This window comes from Convolutriloba macropyga, chromosome 2, assembly GCF_964194025.1.
Source record: "Convolutriloba macropyga chromosome 2, txConMacr16.3, whole genome shotgun sequence".
Lineage (NCBI taxonomy): Eukaryota > Metazoa > Xenacoelomorpha > Acoela > Convolutidae > Convolutriloba > Convolutriloba macropyga.
The window spans coordinates 41,540,437-41,559,746 of NC_134469.1; the positions used below are offsets into that span (position 1 = coordinate 41,540,437).

The 19,310-nt window shown below is 34.2% G+C and overlaps 2 protein-coding genes across 7 annotated transcripts in view; one reads left to right on the forward strand and one right to left on the reverse strand.

The window, feature by feature from the left end:
• The first annotated feature begins 1,753 nt into the window (after positions 1–1,753).
• LOC142358672 (ribosomal RNA processing protein 36 homolog) lies at positions 1,754–3,022 on the forward strand. Its single transcript, XM_075410169.1, has one exon. The coding sequence runs from the start codon at positions 1,792–1,794 to the stop codon at positions 2,527–2,529; it is 738 nt and encodes a 245-aa protein (XP_075266284.1). The 5' UTR covers positions 1,754–1,791; the 3' UTR covers positions 2,530–3,022.
• The window catches only part of LOC142358670 (solute carrier family 22 member 6-A-like), a 37,716-nt gene continuing 21,426 nt past the window's right edge, over positions 3,021–19,310 (reverse strand). For all 6 annotated transcript variants that reach the window (XM_075410168.1, XM_075410167.1, XM_075410164.1 and 3 more), the window contains 4 exons: positions 12,400–12,458; positions 10,898–11,558; positions 3,720–3,864; positions 3,021–3,647 (listed from right to left, as the gene is read on the reverse strand). In XM_075410168.1, the coding sequence (XP_075266283.1) occupies positions 3,055–3,647; positions 3,720–3,864; positions 10,898–11,558; positions 12,400–12,458 (1,458 nt within the window). In that variant the 3' untranslated portion in view covers positions 3,021–3,054. The remainder of the gene's footprint in view (positions 3,648–3,719; positions 3,865–10,897; positions 11,559–12,399; positions 12,459–19,310) is intronic.

The following is a 19,310-nucleotide window of genomic DNA, read 5'->3' on the forward strand; positions in this document are numbered from 1 at the left end:
GAATTTTTTTTCTGGTGACACGTACTTAAAAAACCCTGCGGACGAAAGACAGAACTGAATATTTTTCTACTTGTTGAAAAAACTCCATCTTTTCAAATAAATTACTTCAGCTCTGCTTTTTGTGTTTTGAAATTCGCTCCATAAGTTTTAGCTTCTCATTTTAGAGTGGTCCAACCAAAGCTTTGATTGATATATTTGCTTCATCATTGAAGGTGTGTTTAGTAATGTTTTAATGAGAATTTACTGGCTGTCAATTTTTACTGGCTGTCGTTTGCTATACTTATCAATGTTCTTCTTACCTTTTCGATCTCTTGCGGGCTAAGGTTTTCGTTGCGCCTATAGGAAGGTGTTCAATTGCAGTATAGACATAGAGAAAAATCATGAAGAACGTCATTATTTAATAGCTATCATTGTTCTCTCTAAAGTTATATATGTTTTCCTAGCCTTTTGATCTATGACTGGCGAATTTTTTAATTGCTCCTACGGTTTTTTGTTGTTGTTAAATCTAGAGAAAATCCACAATGGCGCGGATATTTTTTTGAGGTGGGTCGATTTTGTGTTCTGAACTCTGCCATCAAAATACATTGTATTTTGAAAACATACTTTATTGTGACAAAGGATTTGTTTTTTCGTCGTTTTTCGCTAGTTCCGATTATTTTTTTCACAGTTGCTATGTGTGAGAGAAACTGGATCAATTTTGATTGCTCCAATCTTGCTTTTTTCTTTCATTGCGATGCCTGTTTTTGTCTCTTCAGATTGTTTATTAAACCTAGAATCCGAAGTTTGCCGAAAACATTAAATTTTAGGAAGCATGACTAATTAGATTTATTTCTCTATGCCATTGCTAATCGTTGTGCTACATCATCATTCAATAAGTAAAAGTTGGCGATAGAAAGAGATTTCCACTTAAAGCGCAAATTTGCATTTTTGCTGTTCAAAGATAAAGTCCCTGACTGAATAAAAAAGGTGTTTTGATGTGTTTTGTTGGTTTTGTCTGAGAGTTTTGGACGTTTCCCAAACATTCTGTTTTTTTTCAAAAAAAAGGTTACGTCATGTTTCAGCAAAGTCTCAAATTTCTTTTGGTCCTGAATCATCGAGCCAAATTATTCGAGTTAAAATATCCGAAAAATAAAATCAATGAATTAATTTTATTTTTCGGATGTTGAAAACTGTTAAATAAATCTAACTTTTTAATTCGTGTGACGTAAAATTCTTTTTAGTCAAAAATAAGTTCATATATGGGATTTGATACTAAATGAGGTTCGCTGTTTTTACTGCTCGCTGTTATTCGGGTTTACCAATTTTGAATAGGCAAACTGTTTTGTTTCGTGTCATTGGTAGCCCTATGTGCTCTGAAAAATAAGAGACGTTTGCTTAAGAAAGTGGTCGGATCATCATGTGAATAAGCTCATTACTGGTCCTCTTTGTTCAACTAACACCTGAAATAAACTAATTTCTTTATCACGAAAAGTCAAAGCAAAGTTGGGCTTGATGACAGTTTCAGCGCCTTAGTTTCCTTGTATAGTTTTTTTGTACATGGGAAAGCAATAGAAGCATTTTTCTGGTATCTTACTGACTATGTTTTGTAGTGGAAGCAGTGCCCTTTTCCGTTCGAGTGCAGACCAGTCAAATGTTTTAAACGGGGTTTCGTACGCAATTTAAAGCAGACAATGATAATTGGGGCCGCTGAAAAATTTTAACCGCAGAGATTTTGATGCATAAGTTTCAATAAATTCTCGGCTGCTACCATGGCGACAAAATTGTCTTGATTTCTGTGATTTCAGATGCGAGATGTCATACAGTAACGAGTTTTTAACAGCTGATAATCGGCTGTCATCCAGGTTGACTGATGCGTCATTAGCCGACATTTTGTCCAACTGTCCTGCTGCGAGGAAAACGCTTACCTGCTACTCAAGAAAACGCCCAGCCATGGCTACAACTCAACAAAATGAATCAAATTCTTTTCAGCCCAAGAAGAAATCTAGAAATAACGGTGTTGAAAGGATATTTAACAAACATGCGCCGACAGAAGAACCCATTTACTCGAAGCCGAAGACATACACTTTTCCAGCATCTCAAGAAGTGAATAAAAAGAAAGGTTTCAGCCGAGATCCAAGGTTTGACAACCTTTCTGGAAACTTTGATGCCGAGTTCTTTGACGAGAATTACAAGTTTTTGAACGAGTTGAAAGATAATGAGATGAGAGAGCTTCAGAAAGAGGAAAAGGAAGCTGGAACAGAAGAGGAGAGGAAAAACATTTCCCGGTTAGTGCAGAAATTCAAGGAAGAAAAACGAGCCAGGAATAAAAGAGAAGTAACGCGTGAAATTGTTTCGAAGAATCTGGACGAGCAGATAGCACAGCTTGAGGAAGGAAAAAAGCCATATTACATGAAGAAGAGCAAATTAAAAGAGTTGGTAAGAAGTGCTTTAATAGCAAAGGGTCTAGAGAGAGAAAGCAAGAAACGACTGAAGAATCGGGCTGTCAAAACTACTCAGAAGTCGCGTAAGCACTTTCCTAATAGACGCTGATATGATGATCAAGTTCCTATTTTGTGAATTCTGCGCGTAAATCAAACAGTATTGTTAAAAAATATCATTTTTAATTGCTCTCAAACGATGTTTTTATGCAATTTTTTGTACTGCCGATTTTTCGTCTGACCAACAAATATGCCCGACTTTTATCCGGAGAAGTATAAAATGGTACAGCCCGAGGGCATTAAGTTGTCGAGCAGTTCTATTAGAACCTTACTTGCATAAGTGTGCGATTCACAGAAACTGCTGAGGAAAATTAATTTTATGCTGCTTAGTGTAATTTTTGGAGTTTTAGATGGAAACCAATCATTTGAGAGCAATTCGTCCGCTGTTAGTCGGTTATGTTATTAAATTGAGTTTTGGTAAGCGTTTACTAAATTTGAACATTATTCTCTGAAAATGCTTTATCTGGGATATCTGTAACATGTACTTGACGTTCTAGTAGTAGTAGTAGTAGTAGTAGTAACAATTTTGACGTTTTGGTTTGATTCAGCTCAGTATAGAAAGTGATTCCCTTGGGAGTTATTTGAGAGGTTCATAATGTATGTGACTAGATCCGATTGGTTTCCTGTAGTTGATTGACTTTGTATAGCTGAAGGCTAGCAATCCAGTCGGTTCGTCGCTCAAATCTGTAATGTACCTCTGAGTCTCTTCCAAAGTATCCATTATTGGAGTATTGATAGTCTCCGGCAGGAAAAGTGCGGCTAGTAGTCCTGCCAGGGCCAAAAGGGACCCATAAATCAAGAACGAGGTCGGACCCCACAAATCAGTGCTAAGTACTGCAACCCAGGGAGTAATGAAGGAGCCGAAGCGACCAAAGGATGAGCAGAATGCGAGACCAGATGCTCGAACAGAGGTGGGAATTAGTTCCAAAGTGTAGACGTAGTTGATTGAGAAGCTGGTGACTGTCAGTAGACGTCCGGTGTGGGCTAAAATCTGGGTAGCTAAATTGGACTCGTAGTAAGTGAAAGCGATCAAGCAGGATACTGTTCCACAAAGTACGAGAGAAGTCACTAGGACTGGTTTTCGTCCAAACTTGACTGCTATAGGATATGATATTGGACATGCAACAAGTGGAAGCATTCCAGATATTGCCACATTGACAAAAATATCACCTATAAAATAGACGCATAGTGAGTGAGTTTTCAATTTAAATTCTGGAATTTGTTTGTTCTGACTACGAATACCTGGAACAATGGCCCCAACAATTCCAAAGTAGGCGCTGGAGAGAATGAACCAACAGATTGCAAGTACGATGAGCCACACGTTTAGAACCTTCATGCGTAGAATCTCCACAATAAATAAACACGAGCGATCCTTGCTCTCATCTGTCTAAAAGCATTCTCATTTTATCCTTCAGTTGTTTCTGATCATAAGAGGTAATCCAGAACACTCTCGAACGAGAAAACAATAATTGGCTATTCATAGCTTCAAAAGCCAAAAAAATTTTCTCTGTCCACAGAATAAGAGTTTAAATAATAATGAAATAATGCACTAGAGCATCGCTGCAGTATAACTCGCAGGTCTTCATCGCAATCGTATAAATGCGGAAAGATGACGTCAAATTTAACCATTAACTTTTTTCAGACAATATACTTCTTAATGCTAGGTTTCAGTTTGCTCTTGGCTAAAAAGCCTCTTTCCGGAAAATAAGTAATTACATGCAGGAATGAAAATGTAGTTAAGTTAACAAAAAGAGTCGAATTAATTAATATTATATCAGTTTTTTATTGATAAGTTTTTTTTACAAAGATGTGCACAAAAAGCAGCTTGAAGTCTGTGAAATTTGACTCAATTCCCAAAAACTATTAAAACGATTGATTTGTTATGTGATCTAGTTCTCTTGCATTGTTTGTTTTGAGACGGTAATGGTTTCAAAAAAGGTCAGTGTGTTCTGCAGTCTCAAAAACAACCTTGATTTGTATTTTTCGGTCTGGAGCAGCAAAAATTAGCAACAGAAACAATAAGTAGGAAAAAGTAATTATATTTCTTTGAGCTTACCTATGGGGAATCAAAAATATTGAGGTTAAATTAACGCTAACTCGATTTCAATTGAAAGCGATCAGTTTTTTCCGCCGTTCATAAATGTTTAGAAACCATTTAATAGAAAAAAAATTGTACCTTAAAAAATGAATTTCACTGCGTCTAAAAGCCGTATAAAACTTTTACAAATCGAAAATTGATATAAAAACATGTTTAAAACACGTGACTTTTAGAAAATTTTTGATATTCCTCGATAAGTTTTAAAAAAAATGCGCCCCTATTTTAAAAGGTAAAGGTAATTTAAATTCAGCTGATTTGTCTTCTTGAGTCAATTGTGGTTGATTGATACAATTATTGAAGACTTTTGTAAGTCATATTTTTCATAAATTTTTAAGTTCTTGAACATTTCATAACTAAAATTTCTATAATAAATCTATCAGTCGACAACAACTGACTCAAGAACACCTATAAGCTGAAATTAGGTTATATTTCACTTCTAAATTAAGGAAGCAGTTTTTCAAATTTAATGAGAGACATCAAAGAACATTTGCTAAGACTCAAGTGTTTTTATTTTTTGAATATACATACACAAATACACACATACAGAAACTTGAAGGCCATAATGCAAGTTTTTCAGCACTTGTATTGCTTATGAATGAAGCTCCGAATGCAGTTAATATAGAATGTTGAGCTAGGATTAACGTAGCAGAATCCAGTAAATAGTATAATCCTCGTTTGATAAAACTCCAATGAGACGAAGAAAAATGTTTGCTACTAATTGTTCCGGCCCATTTTAGTGCGGGAGCAACTATAAACTCAAATGTTTGTTTTTGTTCAGTCAGTTTTGGCCGATCGATATATTTATCGTAGAGAGTTGCGAGTGGTGTCATTAGAAAGCACGTCCAGCGTAGAATATGGAATAAAAAAGATTTTTTTTGAAAATAGTTTTTTACAGGTAGGTATCGAGATTTCAAATTTGGACATTCAGCCGAATTACGATGCTGTCGTTCAAAATTTCGGCAATTTTTGTCCCAACTTTCCTCAATTTTGCTAAAATATGTTAAAATTGTTAACGGTAGTGTTGTTGTTCCGACCCCTCTTGAGGGGGGGCTATATACTCAGTTGGGTTTTTTTGTTCAGACAATTTTGAGCGCTCGATATATTATCGAAGAGTTGGTATCATTAAAAAGTACGTCCAGCGTAGAATATGGAATTAAAAAGATTTCGAATTATGTTTTTTAGAGCAAATTATCGGGGTTTAAATTTTTGTGAATATTAGACTGATTTGCGTTATTTTTATTCACATTTTCTGGAGTTTTTGCCTAAACTTTCGTCAATTTTGCTAAAATATGTAAAATGTGAACAATAGTGCTCTCGATATTATTTTTAAAAACAAAAAAGTATTGTTGACTATTTTGGTTAAATTTTTTGGCTAAAGTTTTGGCTAAATATTTGAAAATTCAGCCTTTCTCATCAAAAATTGCCAGAAATAAGTTTCTTTAGTCCACTTTGATTGCATTTGTAGTAAACGGCGGAAGTACACAGCCAAAACAACTAACACGATCTTTGTAAACTACAAAGGGTACTATTTCTTCTTCAACTTCCATTGAGAGTATTCTGGAATTAAATTTTTGCCGTCTTTTGTAAACTTTACACTATGTATATCAAAAACGAAGCCTTTATTTTTCATCTTTTGACTAACAAATTTTTTAGATCTCTAAAATTCGAAACAAATGACTGTTTTCAATGGGCGAACAATTATAGCATGGCTAGTTTTGGTCCAATCTTGTACTGTTACAATCCAAAAATAATTCGGATTGTAACCAATCGGTGTTTTAAAAAAAATTCGATTTTTTTTTGAAATTTTATATTAAAAAAGAACAATTTAAATCAAAGCCAGGTGTCGATAGGTCCAATTGGCTTCATAAGCAGCTCCAAATTAATGTATCTAGTTTCTTTACTTGCAAGATTTGGTCGTTTTGACTTTTAAAATGTTCGATTTTTAATTAAAACAATGGCTTATTGAGTTTGCCACTATTCTTCTCTTAATTTGGCAACTTGTTGTAGCTTAGTGTCAGCAAAGAAGGAATGCCTCTTCTTCTTCTTCTTTTTCTTCTTTCTACTAACTTAAAATTTTACTTTTTTTGCGCGTTAAGTGGTAATCTGGCTTTGATACCACTATATTTCACATTTTTAGGCATTGGCTTTTCACGTTTCTTCTTGTTTTGCCACACTATCGCTATGTTAAAAGTTCGCATATTTTATATTTGGTGTTTAGAATGAAGCCCCATTGAACATATTAAAGTTTTGTAAGGTATAGATTTTAGTTTTAGCGGCTTCGACACACTTTCTCAAGGAATTCAATTAAATTTTTTGCATTTGTTTTCAACTGTCGTTTTCACTTTGCATTTTAAGTCTTCTGAAATTTCCTGGATTTCGGCTAGTCGTCTTGTTTTTTTTAAGAAGTAATAAATGAGCCTATATTCTGATTTGAGTAGATAGCTGATGGCTCTCATGATTTTGAAAACAATTGTTTAAAAAAAACATTTTTAAATTTTTGTTCTTTTTGTCTATTTGTTTAGTCTCGTTTATTAGAGTTCCCCCATGACATTATTGTCTTCAAGGGAAGGTGCAAGTGTACAAAATCTAATGTTTTTAAAGATTCCGTTATAAATTTACTGGTTTCGGCACGGGTTTCTTAAAAAGTTAACTAATTTTTGATTTTTGTCTGAATTTGACGCCTTTTTTTTGGACATCATACATATTCTGAATAATTACGGGTCTCAAGCGCTTCTGTTGGATGAGTAAACAAACAAATTTATATATTTCATTTTATAGCTTATGGCTTTCATGACTGAAAATAATTGTTTTCAAAAAATACAAAATTATTACTAATTTTACCATTTTCTCGCTTTTTTGACTACTATTCTCATTAAAAATAGCTCACATACCACAATATTGGCGTTCGAGGAAGGCTCGATTGAACATATTTTGAGGGGCAAAATAGGTCTTTACGGCTTCGACAGCGTTTTCTCGCAAGTTTAAATTGAATTTTCTGTTGTTCTCTTTTTGTTGTTCTTTTTGTAACCGCATAAAGAATTGAATAATGACAATTCTCAATGCCCTCCGATAGAAATCTATGTAATCATAATCATTTCTGATGTTTTCAATTGCTATCTTATGGTTTTTGATATTTCGAAATTAATTGTTTTTAAAATTATAATTTTTTAATTTAGCAGTTTTTTGTTTTTTCTCTAATTGTTACCGAGTCTTATTATAGCGTGGTCTCATATCTTCTCTATTAACGTACACGTTTTTTTAGTTCCAGTTTTATCTGACGCCGTTTTGACTTTGCTAGTAAATTTTTTTTTAAATGGACATAGTTTTGGATGTAATTAATGTTTGTTGTTATTGTTGTTTGATTTTGTTGTTCGTCTTGACTTGCTTTCTTGATGATGGCTGGTCTCTTCACTTGGTCTCTTCACTTGGAATTTTTCACTTCACTTGGTCATCTGCGTTGGAGGCAATATTTTGTTCGTACACACTTTTCTGTAAAATACTTGATTTTTGGGGGTTTTCTATTTGGTAGACATGCCAAAAATGAGGATGAGCGGGTTTGGAAATTTATATGCAAACGCACATTGCCGAGCCTCCTTAACAGTTTTATCTTCAAGGAGAAAACAGGGTATTTGAAGTGATCGAACTGAATTTTTCGACTAAATTGTTTGCTATTTTTAAAATTCGACTTTTTTGTCGAAATGGTTCCAAATATGCTTTCTTAGTGCACGTTCTTTGAGTTTGCAGGAAGTAGAGCCCTGAAAACGGCGGAAATATTCTTCAAAAGCACCAAAAAAGAGCGATTTGTCCTCCTGCTGGCTTTAAGAGTCTTCTGAATTTATAATGTTGCCAGTTTTTCAAATTTTTTAACTCGAAAATCATTCAAATTTCATTATTCTTTTTTGATATACCGAAAGTTTTTGATGCAAATCAGATCTTCTTTGCAATTATTTGAACAATTGAGTGTTTTCTTAGACGCGCTGAAATATTGAGGCTGATCTTGATCTCACCATGGATCCTTACTGAGGCCCAAGGAACATAAGTTTTGAGAACAAGGAACAAGGAAATACTGAGGCACAAGGAACAAGTATTTTGATTTCAGAATTGAGCTGACGGTTTTTATGGCTTTTGAACAATTACTTTTGTAAAATTCCGTGGACTTCTTGTTTTGCTTTTGTTGGTTTTTTTAAGTCCAGTGACCTCGCCCATCAAAGGTCCAACTGGGTTCTCTAGAAGATGTAAGTGAACCTAGACAATGCTTTCATTTGTTATCTTATGTCTCTTATGACTTTGCATATATTTAACTTCTTTCGTTGTCTGGTTAACAACAGGCCAAGTTCAGTTTCCAGCGATTTATAAATTAATATATGTAACGGTTTTATATGTAACAATTGGTTCCTTGGTTGTGATACCACGAGTTTTCAAGAAATTTGATATTTGAGCATAATGGAACATTTTTTTCTTGTTGTTTCCTTGTCAAATTATAACCTTATTAACAGGTCCAAGTGAAGGAAAGCATAATTGAAAATATTCACTTCGTTGAAAAAAGGCGCGACTAAACAGGTTAATAGTTTTTGAATAAATTAAGCTTTTATTGGCTGAGACAGTTCTCTCGCAAAATTCGTTCGATTTTCAAATTTTTGCATCTGTTGTATTTTCTTTTGCATGGGTATATTTACGACATATACTTGGCAATGATAGGTCGCAAATGCTTCAACAAGACTTACAATTTAACCTATATAAAATTTTCAATGACGGTTTTTATGGCTTTTGAACAATTAATTTTGTAAATTTTTTTGAACTTCTTGTTTTGCTTTTGTTAGTTATTTTTTTAGTCCAATGACCTCGCCCGTCAAAGATCCAACTGGCGTCTCTAGAAGATATAAGTGAATCTAGACAATGATTTCAGTTGTTATCTTATGTCTCTTATGACTTTGCATATATTTGACTTCCTCCGTTGTCTGGTTAACAACAGGCCAAAATCAGCTTCCAGTGAGTTATAATTTAATGTTTGTAACGGTTTTATATGTAACTAATGGTTCCTTGGTTGTGATACTACGAGTTTTCAAGAATGTTGGTTTTTGAGCTTAATTGCTCATTTTGTTCATGTTTCCTTGTCAAATTATAACCATATTAACAGGTCCAGGTGAAGGAATGCATAGTTGAAAATATCCACAGCGTTGAAAAAGGCACGACTGAACAGGTTAATAGTTTTTGAATAGTTTATATTTTTATTTGGTTTAGTGGCTTTATGGCTCTTTTTTGCGCAAAGCTTTATTAAATTTTGCGGTATTTTGTGCTTCTTTTCGTAGTCTTATTACGTACACTGGATAGTGACGGGTCTGAATTGCTCACTATGGAGACATATTTGAACTTCATCTAATAATTTTAATCACTTTGAAATTAACTGTTTTCATATGTAGAAACATTTTTTCGGACTTCGCCCCCTTTTTGCTCTTTTTTGTCAACCTGTTATCCAGTCGCATTGAGGACAGGTCCCATATCTTTTCTATTGATGTAGAGGTTAATTTGTTTTGTTTAGGTTTTATTTAAGTTTTCAGTTAAAGACGTAAAGTTTCAAAATCCGAATTTTGTACATTGACAGAACTCCGGCCTTTGTGTTTTTATACAAGATCAATTGTGTCTTCAGTTTGTTTTAGTGTATGGTAACCTTTAATTTTGGCGGTCAAAAGCTCCTTTTTTTCGTAGTGCTGTTTCAAAATTTGGTCAATGCGATATCCACTTCACAACAAAATAAATTCAATTCAATTTAGCATTCGTTTGTTAGAGCAGATCATAACCTATTGTTATACACGTGGTCTTTAGTAGCTTTTGGACTACCTTTACTTCGAATGGGTTAGCGATTTGCAAAGCGTTAAACTGTATGCGTATTTCAAACTGTTCAATTGTGAAATACAATTGCTTATGTTTGCGCGAATATTTGCGGAAAAAAAATCCGAAATCAGGTAAAGCCTTACGAATAATTAAAAGTGGTGTCATGAGTCAGTCAAATTCGAGTTTTCCAGCCTATCTCGTTGGGCTGGAAAACAAAATTTTCAAATTAAAAATCTGCAAATGTTTGCAGCAGAGCAGTTTTTAAATCTTTTTTGAAACCGAAACTTTGATGAGAACGACCAATGGATTAATGCTTAAATTGTTCAATTCGTGCTAGGAGTGCTTCGCTAAATACCACAAGGGGTTTTATTTTTTGCTGTCTTCTGTGATCGCAGAAGAAATGAAATTGATAGCCTTACTATGATTTCTATGATGCATTAGAAAGTGCGATTGAATAAAATAAACGGAGGCTATGCAGGTGTATAATTACCTGAATACTACTATGTTGGTACTTTTGATAGAAAATAGAATCGAGGATCCGATCGAAGCGTTTTGTTTGAACTCCATTCATCTTGGCCTGTCTTCTGGCCAGCTGCTTGGCTTCCTTGAATCTCCCCGCGGTTACAAGCCAGCGCAAACTCTCTGGTACCCAGAACGGTATAACAATGGCTGGCAATGCGGCTACAGACACCACTAACTGCAGCAGTTGCCAGTCCCTGATGAAATAAGCAACCAATGCTAATAAAGAGTTCCCCAAATTGAACACGCTCTCGTAGCCAAATCCTAGAAGAATGACATACTTCTCAGGAACAAGTTCGAATAATATGTTATAGACGCTTATGTAACATGCCGCGTAGCCCATTCCGTTCAAAAAGCGCATTATTACAAACAGAGCGAAGTTTTGATTGAATGCTGAAATGATGGAGGTTACGTTAAGAAGGAGTTCGGAAATGATAAGTGCTGGTCTCCGTCCAAATTTATCGGCTATTTGTCCCACTAGGAGAGCCCCGATAGCCTGTCCCAAAAAGAATATAGTGGTGACAATCTGAATCCAGATCTCCCGGTCACAGTACAGTTCAAACTCCTCAGTGGCTGTGGAGTACATGTAGTCAGCCTCTAGCTCAAATGTCCCGTTGGCTGTTTGGATAGTACTTCAGACCATGTGTACAAAATGGTTCCACTCTCATTTAGTTGCTTATGTAGAAAATTGGGGTCTTTCCCATTATAACACCTCATGAACAACCCCCCCCCCCCCCACACACACACACACACACACACCACACACACGCACACACATTATGGTATATTTACCATGATTGGGGGCTATAGGATATCTGACCACTAGGCAGGGCCTATTATGGGAAATACCCGAAGTCGTCATTGTTATCATAAAGCACGTGCGCTTGGGGCACAAATTGTATGCACCTACTAAGCTTGGGGGGGGGGGGGGGGTAGGAAAGGATTCGTCTTCACTTCAAACCAGCTTCAACCCATCTCGAAACCAAGAAAATCAAGAAATATAAGACAAAAAGAAAAATTGAAAGTTTTGAAATAAAAAAGATAGGAGGAAGAAGGACTTCTTTTCTGATATATTAGATTTATAATTTTCTGATGTTTTTTTCGTTTTGTTTGTCGATGCCCAAAATATGTGTACATTCAAGTATTGCGACATTTTGAATTTTTTCCGAGCTCCTTAGATAACGGCAATTATTTGCATCTTTTTCAATAGATGTATTGATTGCGTGACTCCGATGAAGTCACTGACAAAATCTGGCATTCGTCGAGAACTGCATTACGGTTCGAGATGTGAGTCAGATTTTAAAAGTGACTAGTGCAAGTAAAGTAAACTTGCTTGAAACGCAAAACTTCTGAATCTGGCACTATACATAGGAACATCTAGTTTCTGGAATCTGGCACTGCAGACATCTGTGGTATTCTAAAACTTAAAAGATCTTGTTTCGAAGCCGTTAAAGTATGATAAGGGAACCATTCCTGGACTCGTTCACGCAGAAAACGATGTCATCTCCCATGTCCTCCATACTTTGGGGCACCTACGTGCACTGAATTGCTTTAGTCACAACATCCATTGTGGGCATAATAACTTTTTAAGTTTTTTCAAAGAAAAGCTTCCAAGATCATATTATTGGCTGATCTCCTCCTGGCCTATTTTAAACAACATAATTTAATTTCGAGCAACATTAAAAACTGAATACATCATAAAATCGATCAAGATCGAAGTGTAAAACTACTTGAGCAGGAAAATGTAGAGTAGAGTTACTAGAGAAATTAAAACGGGTTAGGTATGAAATAAAGATTTTCGTGCAATTACAGAAGTATTTAGTAATTAATGATCTCATGTATTTATCTGATACAAGCAAGTGATCATGTCCTACCGCTCTAGAATGTCAGGAAGTCAAAGCGCTACATTAGAATGCAAAACCCTTGGGAAACTTTGTAATGTCCCACTAAAAGTTTATTTTCTTACCTAATTCGGACACACACACGCAATTTTTAATGCCACAATGCGAGGTTTTACTCAAGTACTAGCATGCAGAACATAATAATTCTAATTTACGGAATCATTTTGATATTTATAAAAATACCGTTAGGTCGAATCATCAAGCATCACCACCACCTGGAGAGTAGTGGATAAAACAAGGAAGTCAACCACCAGTAAAATTTGACCCTTTCTCCTAACACTAATCGCGCACGTCGAATCGGGCCAAATTTTACTACTTGTTGACTTCCTCAAATAAAATTCAAATAAAATTAAAAATCAAATAAAATTCAAATAAAATTAAAAAATTCAAATAAAATTAAAAATCAAATCATTATTCTATGAATTAGTCTAAGAATGATTTTCACCCTTATTTATTCTAGATCTAGCATCTATTAAGAAAAAAAGGGTCTAATCTACATCACAGAAGAATTAAAAGAAGAATTAGCTTATTTGAATATTATACTTATAAACATGCTCCCTGAATTGATTTCTAGTATGACCATATCTATATCTATGAAGATAAATACATAGTCTACATTTCCTGTTTCTAAATCTATATAATGATATATGTTTATAAACATTACACATACTACATGTTAGATATTGATCAGGATCAGAATAATGATATCCCAAATGTTCTATATAATCTTTCACTTTAACCATATTTTTACATACATAACAAGAATATTCTAAGTCTTTACAATTATTACAACATTCTTTCCAAGGTTTATTTATACACTTATTGCATTTCGTTTTCATTTTTCGAAAAATTATTTTTTGATTATTTCCCTAAATAAAAACATCATGTCTCAATCAACTAATACTAGTGTCATAACTTCTGCGATGTCTGTAATCTATCCTTTGAATCAAAGAAGGGTTTATACAGGCATCAATCATACGATCTCAAACATAAGGAACTATTGGAGAAAATGTTTGAGTCTGAAGAAGAGGAAATCTCGGAGACGGTGTATAATTCGGATGAAGATGATTATATTATTAAAACTAAGGATATTATTAAAACTGAAACTGAAAACAATATCTACTCTAAAATTAGGTTTATATGTAAAGAATGTCATGAAGAATTTAGGAATAAAATAGCTCTAACTACTCATTCATATAGTCGCAATCGCATGTATTTAGAAAACTCAGAAGACTTCGATATAAACTCCAGTCAGAACATGAGAGAGTTTTATATTACAGATAAAGGCGGGAATTACATTGAAGATATAGATGAAGTAACTAATTACTCTTTAGAAGAAATTAAAAACCGTTACTAGTATAGAAATACTAAAAGTTTTAAATATAAGATCACAGCCAAATGTGAGTATGAAAAGAGAACCAAAGAAGAAGTTAAAACTACTAAAATATTTTTCAATACTGACTATATCATTAATAACGCGATATATGATTACGGTGACTTCAATGGCTAGATTTCGAAAAGGAAATACATGAAGGTTATGGCTATGACTTTGAGTCTCTCGGGATAAGAAGTATTCAGTTAAACATTGAACCAACTAAAGCATCTATTGGTAGTTATATAGATTTACCAGCTGATCTCAGAAACTCTAAATCGATATTAAATATACGTAGTTATAAATACAACTGTTTGCAACTAACTATAACTGCTTGGCTACATCCTGCTATGGACCACGCAACACGCGAGAGTGAATATGTGAACAATCTAATTGAAGCACGACAACGGGATGAAGATGATTTTGCTTATATAATAAGAATTTAGAAATTATACAATGTTAATTTTAATATAATACTAAGTGGTATTTGTGCTAATAATTTTTCTCCATGGGGTTGTTCTTTAAAAAATGAATCTAGTTCTAGTTCTAGCTTTAGTTCTGGTTCTGGTTCTGTTTCTATTTCTATCTATGACTCTAACACTAACTCAGACCCTAACCCTAACCTTAACCCTAACCCTAACATTAACCCTAACCCTAACCCCAACCCTAACCTTAACCTTAACCTTAGCGCAGAAGTCTTAATTAGAAGTTGTAATAAATGTAATTATATAAAACCACTAACTGATTTTGATGAGAGTAAGTATACATCTATAAGTTGTACTTCAGCTAAACTTAATTGTCCATATTGTGCTTCTGTTGTGAGATATGATGGGAGACGGGCTCATGTAAAGAAACAACATCCAGATGTAGATATACCTAAAGGATTTAGTAGAAACTTGAGTCAGAAAACAATTAATCCTAGTTGCAAAGCAAGACTGTAAGTCCTTTAGTTATTACCCAAACTGAGGAAAGTTGTTCGTGTAAATATTATAATTTTGTATCATTTCTTATTAATAATGGGTTAAATATAGAAAAAGTAAAAGAAAATTTAAATTTATTAAAGAGTATAGATAATTTGAAATAAAAGTATTAAAAAAATATCAAAAAAGAGGGAATCACTCTTTAAGAGCGAAAAAGAGCGATCTTTCTACTGGGGATCACCCCGAATAAGAGTGAATCACTCTTAGAGAGTGAAATGTAAACTTTGCTTTGATTTTATTTTGTTTTCGATTTGATTTTTTGATTTTAATTGATTTCCGATTGATTTTTGATCGAATATAGAGTTAATATATAGTAGTGGATAAAACAAGGAAGTCAACAAGTAGTAAAATTTGGCCCGATTCGACGTGCGCGATTAGCGTTAGGAGAAAGGGTCAAATTTTACTGGTGGTTGACTTCCTTGTTTTATCCACTACTCTGGAGTCGGTTGCGATGCAACACACACAGTCGGTTATGGAACATGCTAGCTCTTATTGTCTCTCGCCGCTCTTTTGACGGCACAGATCTGTACTTACGACCATTTATGGTAGGTTCTTAAAATGTACCAATGAATATGCTTTTACATTTCATTGAACAGTGATTAAATAATCCTAGAAATTGAGAAATTGGCTGCAGGTGTGAAGGTCGCATTCGCAGTAGAGGAGACTTTTGATTTTGGGGTTTAGAAATTATCATTGATTTTGCACTTTCAATTTTCAGCTAAGTTGGAATCAGATTGACTATTTTCATCCAAAATGCCAACACACTATGCTCAATCTAAAAATTTTTCTTTCAAGATTGAAGAGCGCGCGGATCATTTCAATGAAGAACATGGACGCTCGGTAATGCGCGTTCGCACGTAATCCTCCGACCCCGCTCATCTACACTTTTGACTTATTTGACTACCTCATGGAGAAAGGAGACTTTAAAAATACACTGTTTGAAAAAAAAATGGTCATTGAGTAAAATAATTTTTACGCAAACCAATAAATGCATCAAATAACGCCGCTTTGTAGAGCCAATTCGACCTGCTATTTAATGGGTTACGAGATCAGAGAGAAAACAGAACAAAAACACTAATTATGTTCAAAATAAATCTCGATTTTTTTTTTGAGAAAAAGCACTAATTAACAAAGCCAAAATAGAATCAGATAAATCTTAAACAAATAGAATCGACTTGTACTCCAGTGCGAAACAGATGGAACCTGTTCGTAATGAGTCGCGGTAACGAGTCGATAAAAACAAAAATAAAAAACGCAAAGTCAAAACGACCATGAGCTTCCAAGTAAAAAACTAGATACTCTCGTTTAACTCCTTAGGAAGGCAACTGGAGTGGTCATTTTTGTCAAAACTGCGGCATTTGAAAAGCCGATAAGACCTGCCTGTAATGCGACAATACAAACAGCGGAATCAGTTAACGAAAACAAACGCTACTTAGGACCACAATTCAATGTCTAGTTTTTTAATGGGCACTCAATGACAAAAGTAAAATAGCATCAAATAAACCAGATACAATTCTGATGGGCATAAAGCAGAGCATCAGTTATAAGTCTAAAGAATCTCAGAAGAACTAAAAAAGTTTCTAGGATCTCAGAAATGATATGGAACCGTTCTTAATGAGAAAAGAAGACTAAATGACCAAAAGAAAACAAGCTGAATATTACGTCTTTGTTTTGAAAACAATTAATACCAATGTCAAGAAAACCATAGGAAGCCATTGAGACCTCTCATTATCCCGATCAAATTATACGACTACAAAGGAACGACATATACATGCAACTATAAAATCTTGAAATAAATTTGGCAAAAAACGGCGTGGAAGCAGTTAAAGCATATAGCAGTTTAAAAAATATGTCAGTAAGAGCGCAATTGGGCTTTGATTTTGGAAACACAGTGCAAAAAAGACCACAAAAGCAAAACAACCATTGACCAGTAGCAAAAAATCAAAGTTTTATAGAAACACAGTATGATGAGGCCATCAAATCATCAGTTGAAGTGTAAAACACATCAAAGACTAATGATTGGTTCACCAAAAAGTGAGTTGTACTTGCAAAAAACGGGACTACGTTGCCAATTGACAAGATGGAGAACAAAAATGGGAACAGCCCAAATTTTCTTTCAAAATTGTAAAACCATTAACTTCGAGGAGAAAAAAACCAATAGCTATCAACTTGAATCATCAAAAAACTCATTGCAAAAAAGACCACCATTGACAAAACGGAAAACAATCATTGAGAACTAGCTAATTGCCGAAAAACTTGTTATGAAAACACATTGGGTCAAAGACATAAAAACCATCAGTTGAATCCTGAAAACACAAAAAATATTATTATCCTTTTTTGACGAATGCTTGTTTTATCAAAAAAGTTTTTAACTGCTAAAGATGACACTGTGTTACAAATTGACAAGATGGAGAACCAAATTAACACAGGTCAAATTTTTTTTTTCAAAACATCAAGGTCAAAACAAACAGTAGTTTTCAACTGAAAAAATTGAAACATTCAATCATACCTCACGAGACCCTCAACCGCCACCTTCCAGAATATTTCATACAACTGCAACATGAAGAGAAAAAATGTCAACAAAAAAACCAACTGTTTTTTTTCGCAAAAAAATGGTTTTGAAGCCGTCAAAACCATACGTTATTTTAAAAGAATAATTGGGTAATCTGACATTTTAGAATAATGTGGTAAACTGACTAGGCAACATAAAGGATCTCTAAAAACGGACAAACATTCCCAAATAACCACATTTTTATGAGACTCGTGGCATCGAACTCACAAAACTTTTGGTTAAAACAAAAAACAGCAATGAAAAGTGGATTTTGATTCACTTTAAAGAAGAAATCATTTGCTTTTGCTGAGTCTAAGTTATTTGTAGAATTGACACATTTAATAAATAATTGGTAAAGTACAAAAATTTACTGATATTTACTGGAAACAAACAAAATTAAAATAATTAGAGGCGTTGGTTATCATTTGAAAGCACTAAATGGGTTCACCTTCACAACGTAGGATCAGCTGGACCATCATAAGTATGAGTGGGTGGCAAGACTGTCAAAGAGGCAACAAATGGGGCAACGCAAAATTCAACTAATGTTTACACACACACTTTCTCGCAGCCAACAAAATACGAGGTTTTTCCTAAAGGCAGGATACATGTTCCTTAGGACTCGTTTCAAACAAGGTATGAACCATCAACAACTGATTTCTGGTAGCAAGACCTTCTGGCCTACAATTAACATAGCAAAAAACGAAAAATGCTATTGAATTTTCAAACAAGACACCAACCCAAAAAAAACCAAAATAGTTTTTTGATTGTCAAATACCACACTTGGAATAAAACTAGCCTTGATATTGCTAGTCTTTAGTAAGGAGTTTTTATTAACTTTTATTTTTTGCCAAAGGAGAACGAAATAGATAATTTGGCACCAAAGACATCAAAAATAAATTACTTATTTTGGATAATGACTGTTTTACTTAGCGACTAAGAGGCGAAAGTTTAATTCAGCAACACACTCATAGGAAGGGGATGTAAAACTAGCACTAATTGTACTGACAACACTTAGAATTGTCTCAATTGTTATTAGACCTCTACATCCGGCAAATTGATAGACAGTGAGTAGGCATAAGCGGTGTCTTTTTGATAGAAAAAGGCTGAATTTTAATAAAATTTATTAAATTTTTAGCTACAATAGTCAGATCAAAGGTTGGGCAAATCCTCTTTTTTTCATAGGCGGAACCAATAAAACTATTGTCAACAAAGGTAACAGAGGTATAAAAAATAGAGGAAAATTAGTGCTGAACTTCCGGAAAACGTAAAAAAAACAACGGATATCATTCTAATGTTCACAAAATTTTAAACCTCAATTACTGCCTGGAAAAGAAAACGAAATTAAAGTTTTTTAAGGATTGTCTATTCTACGTTTCACGGATTTTCTAGCGATGCCATTCATAACGATGGAACTCTTGGAAAAAAATATATCGGTCGACCAAATTTTACTGAAAAAAAAGCTCACTTGAGCATATAGATCCTGAGGCTGGTCAGAAAAAAATCAACATTTGTCCATCAAAATTATACTAATTGATTTCTTTCAGTTTGTCATTTTTTAGCCAATACTGACACGTTGACTT

Excerpts from the sequence above, each read along its gene's own strand:
- LOC142358672 (XM_075410169.1), top strand. The coding sequence starts at position 1,792 with ATGTCATACAGTAACGAGTTTTTAACAGCTGATAATCGGCTGTCATCC.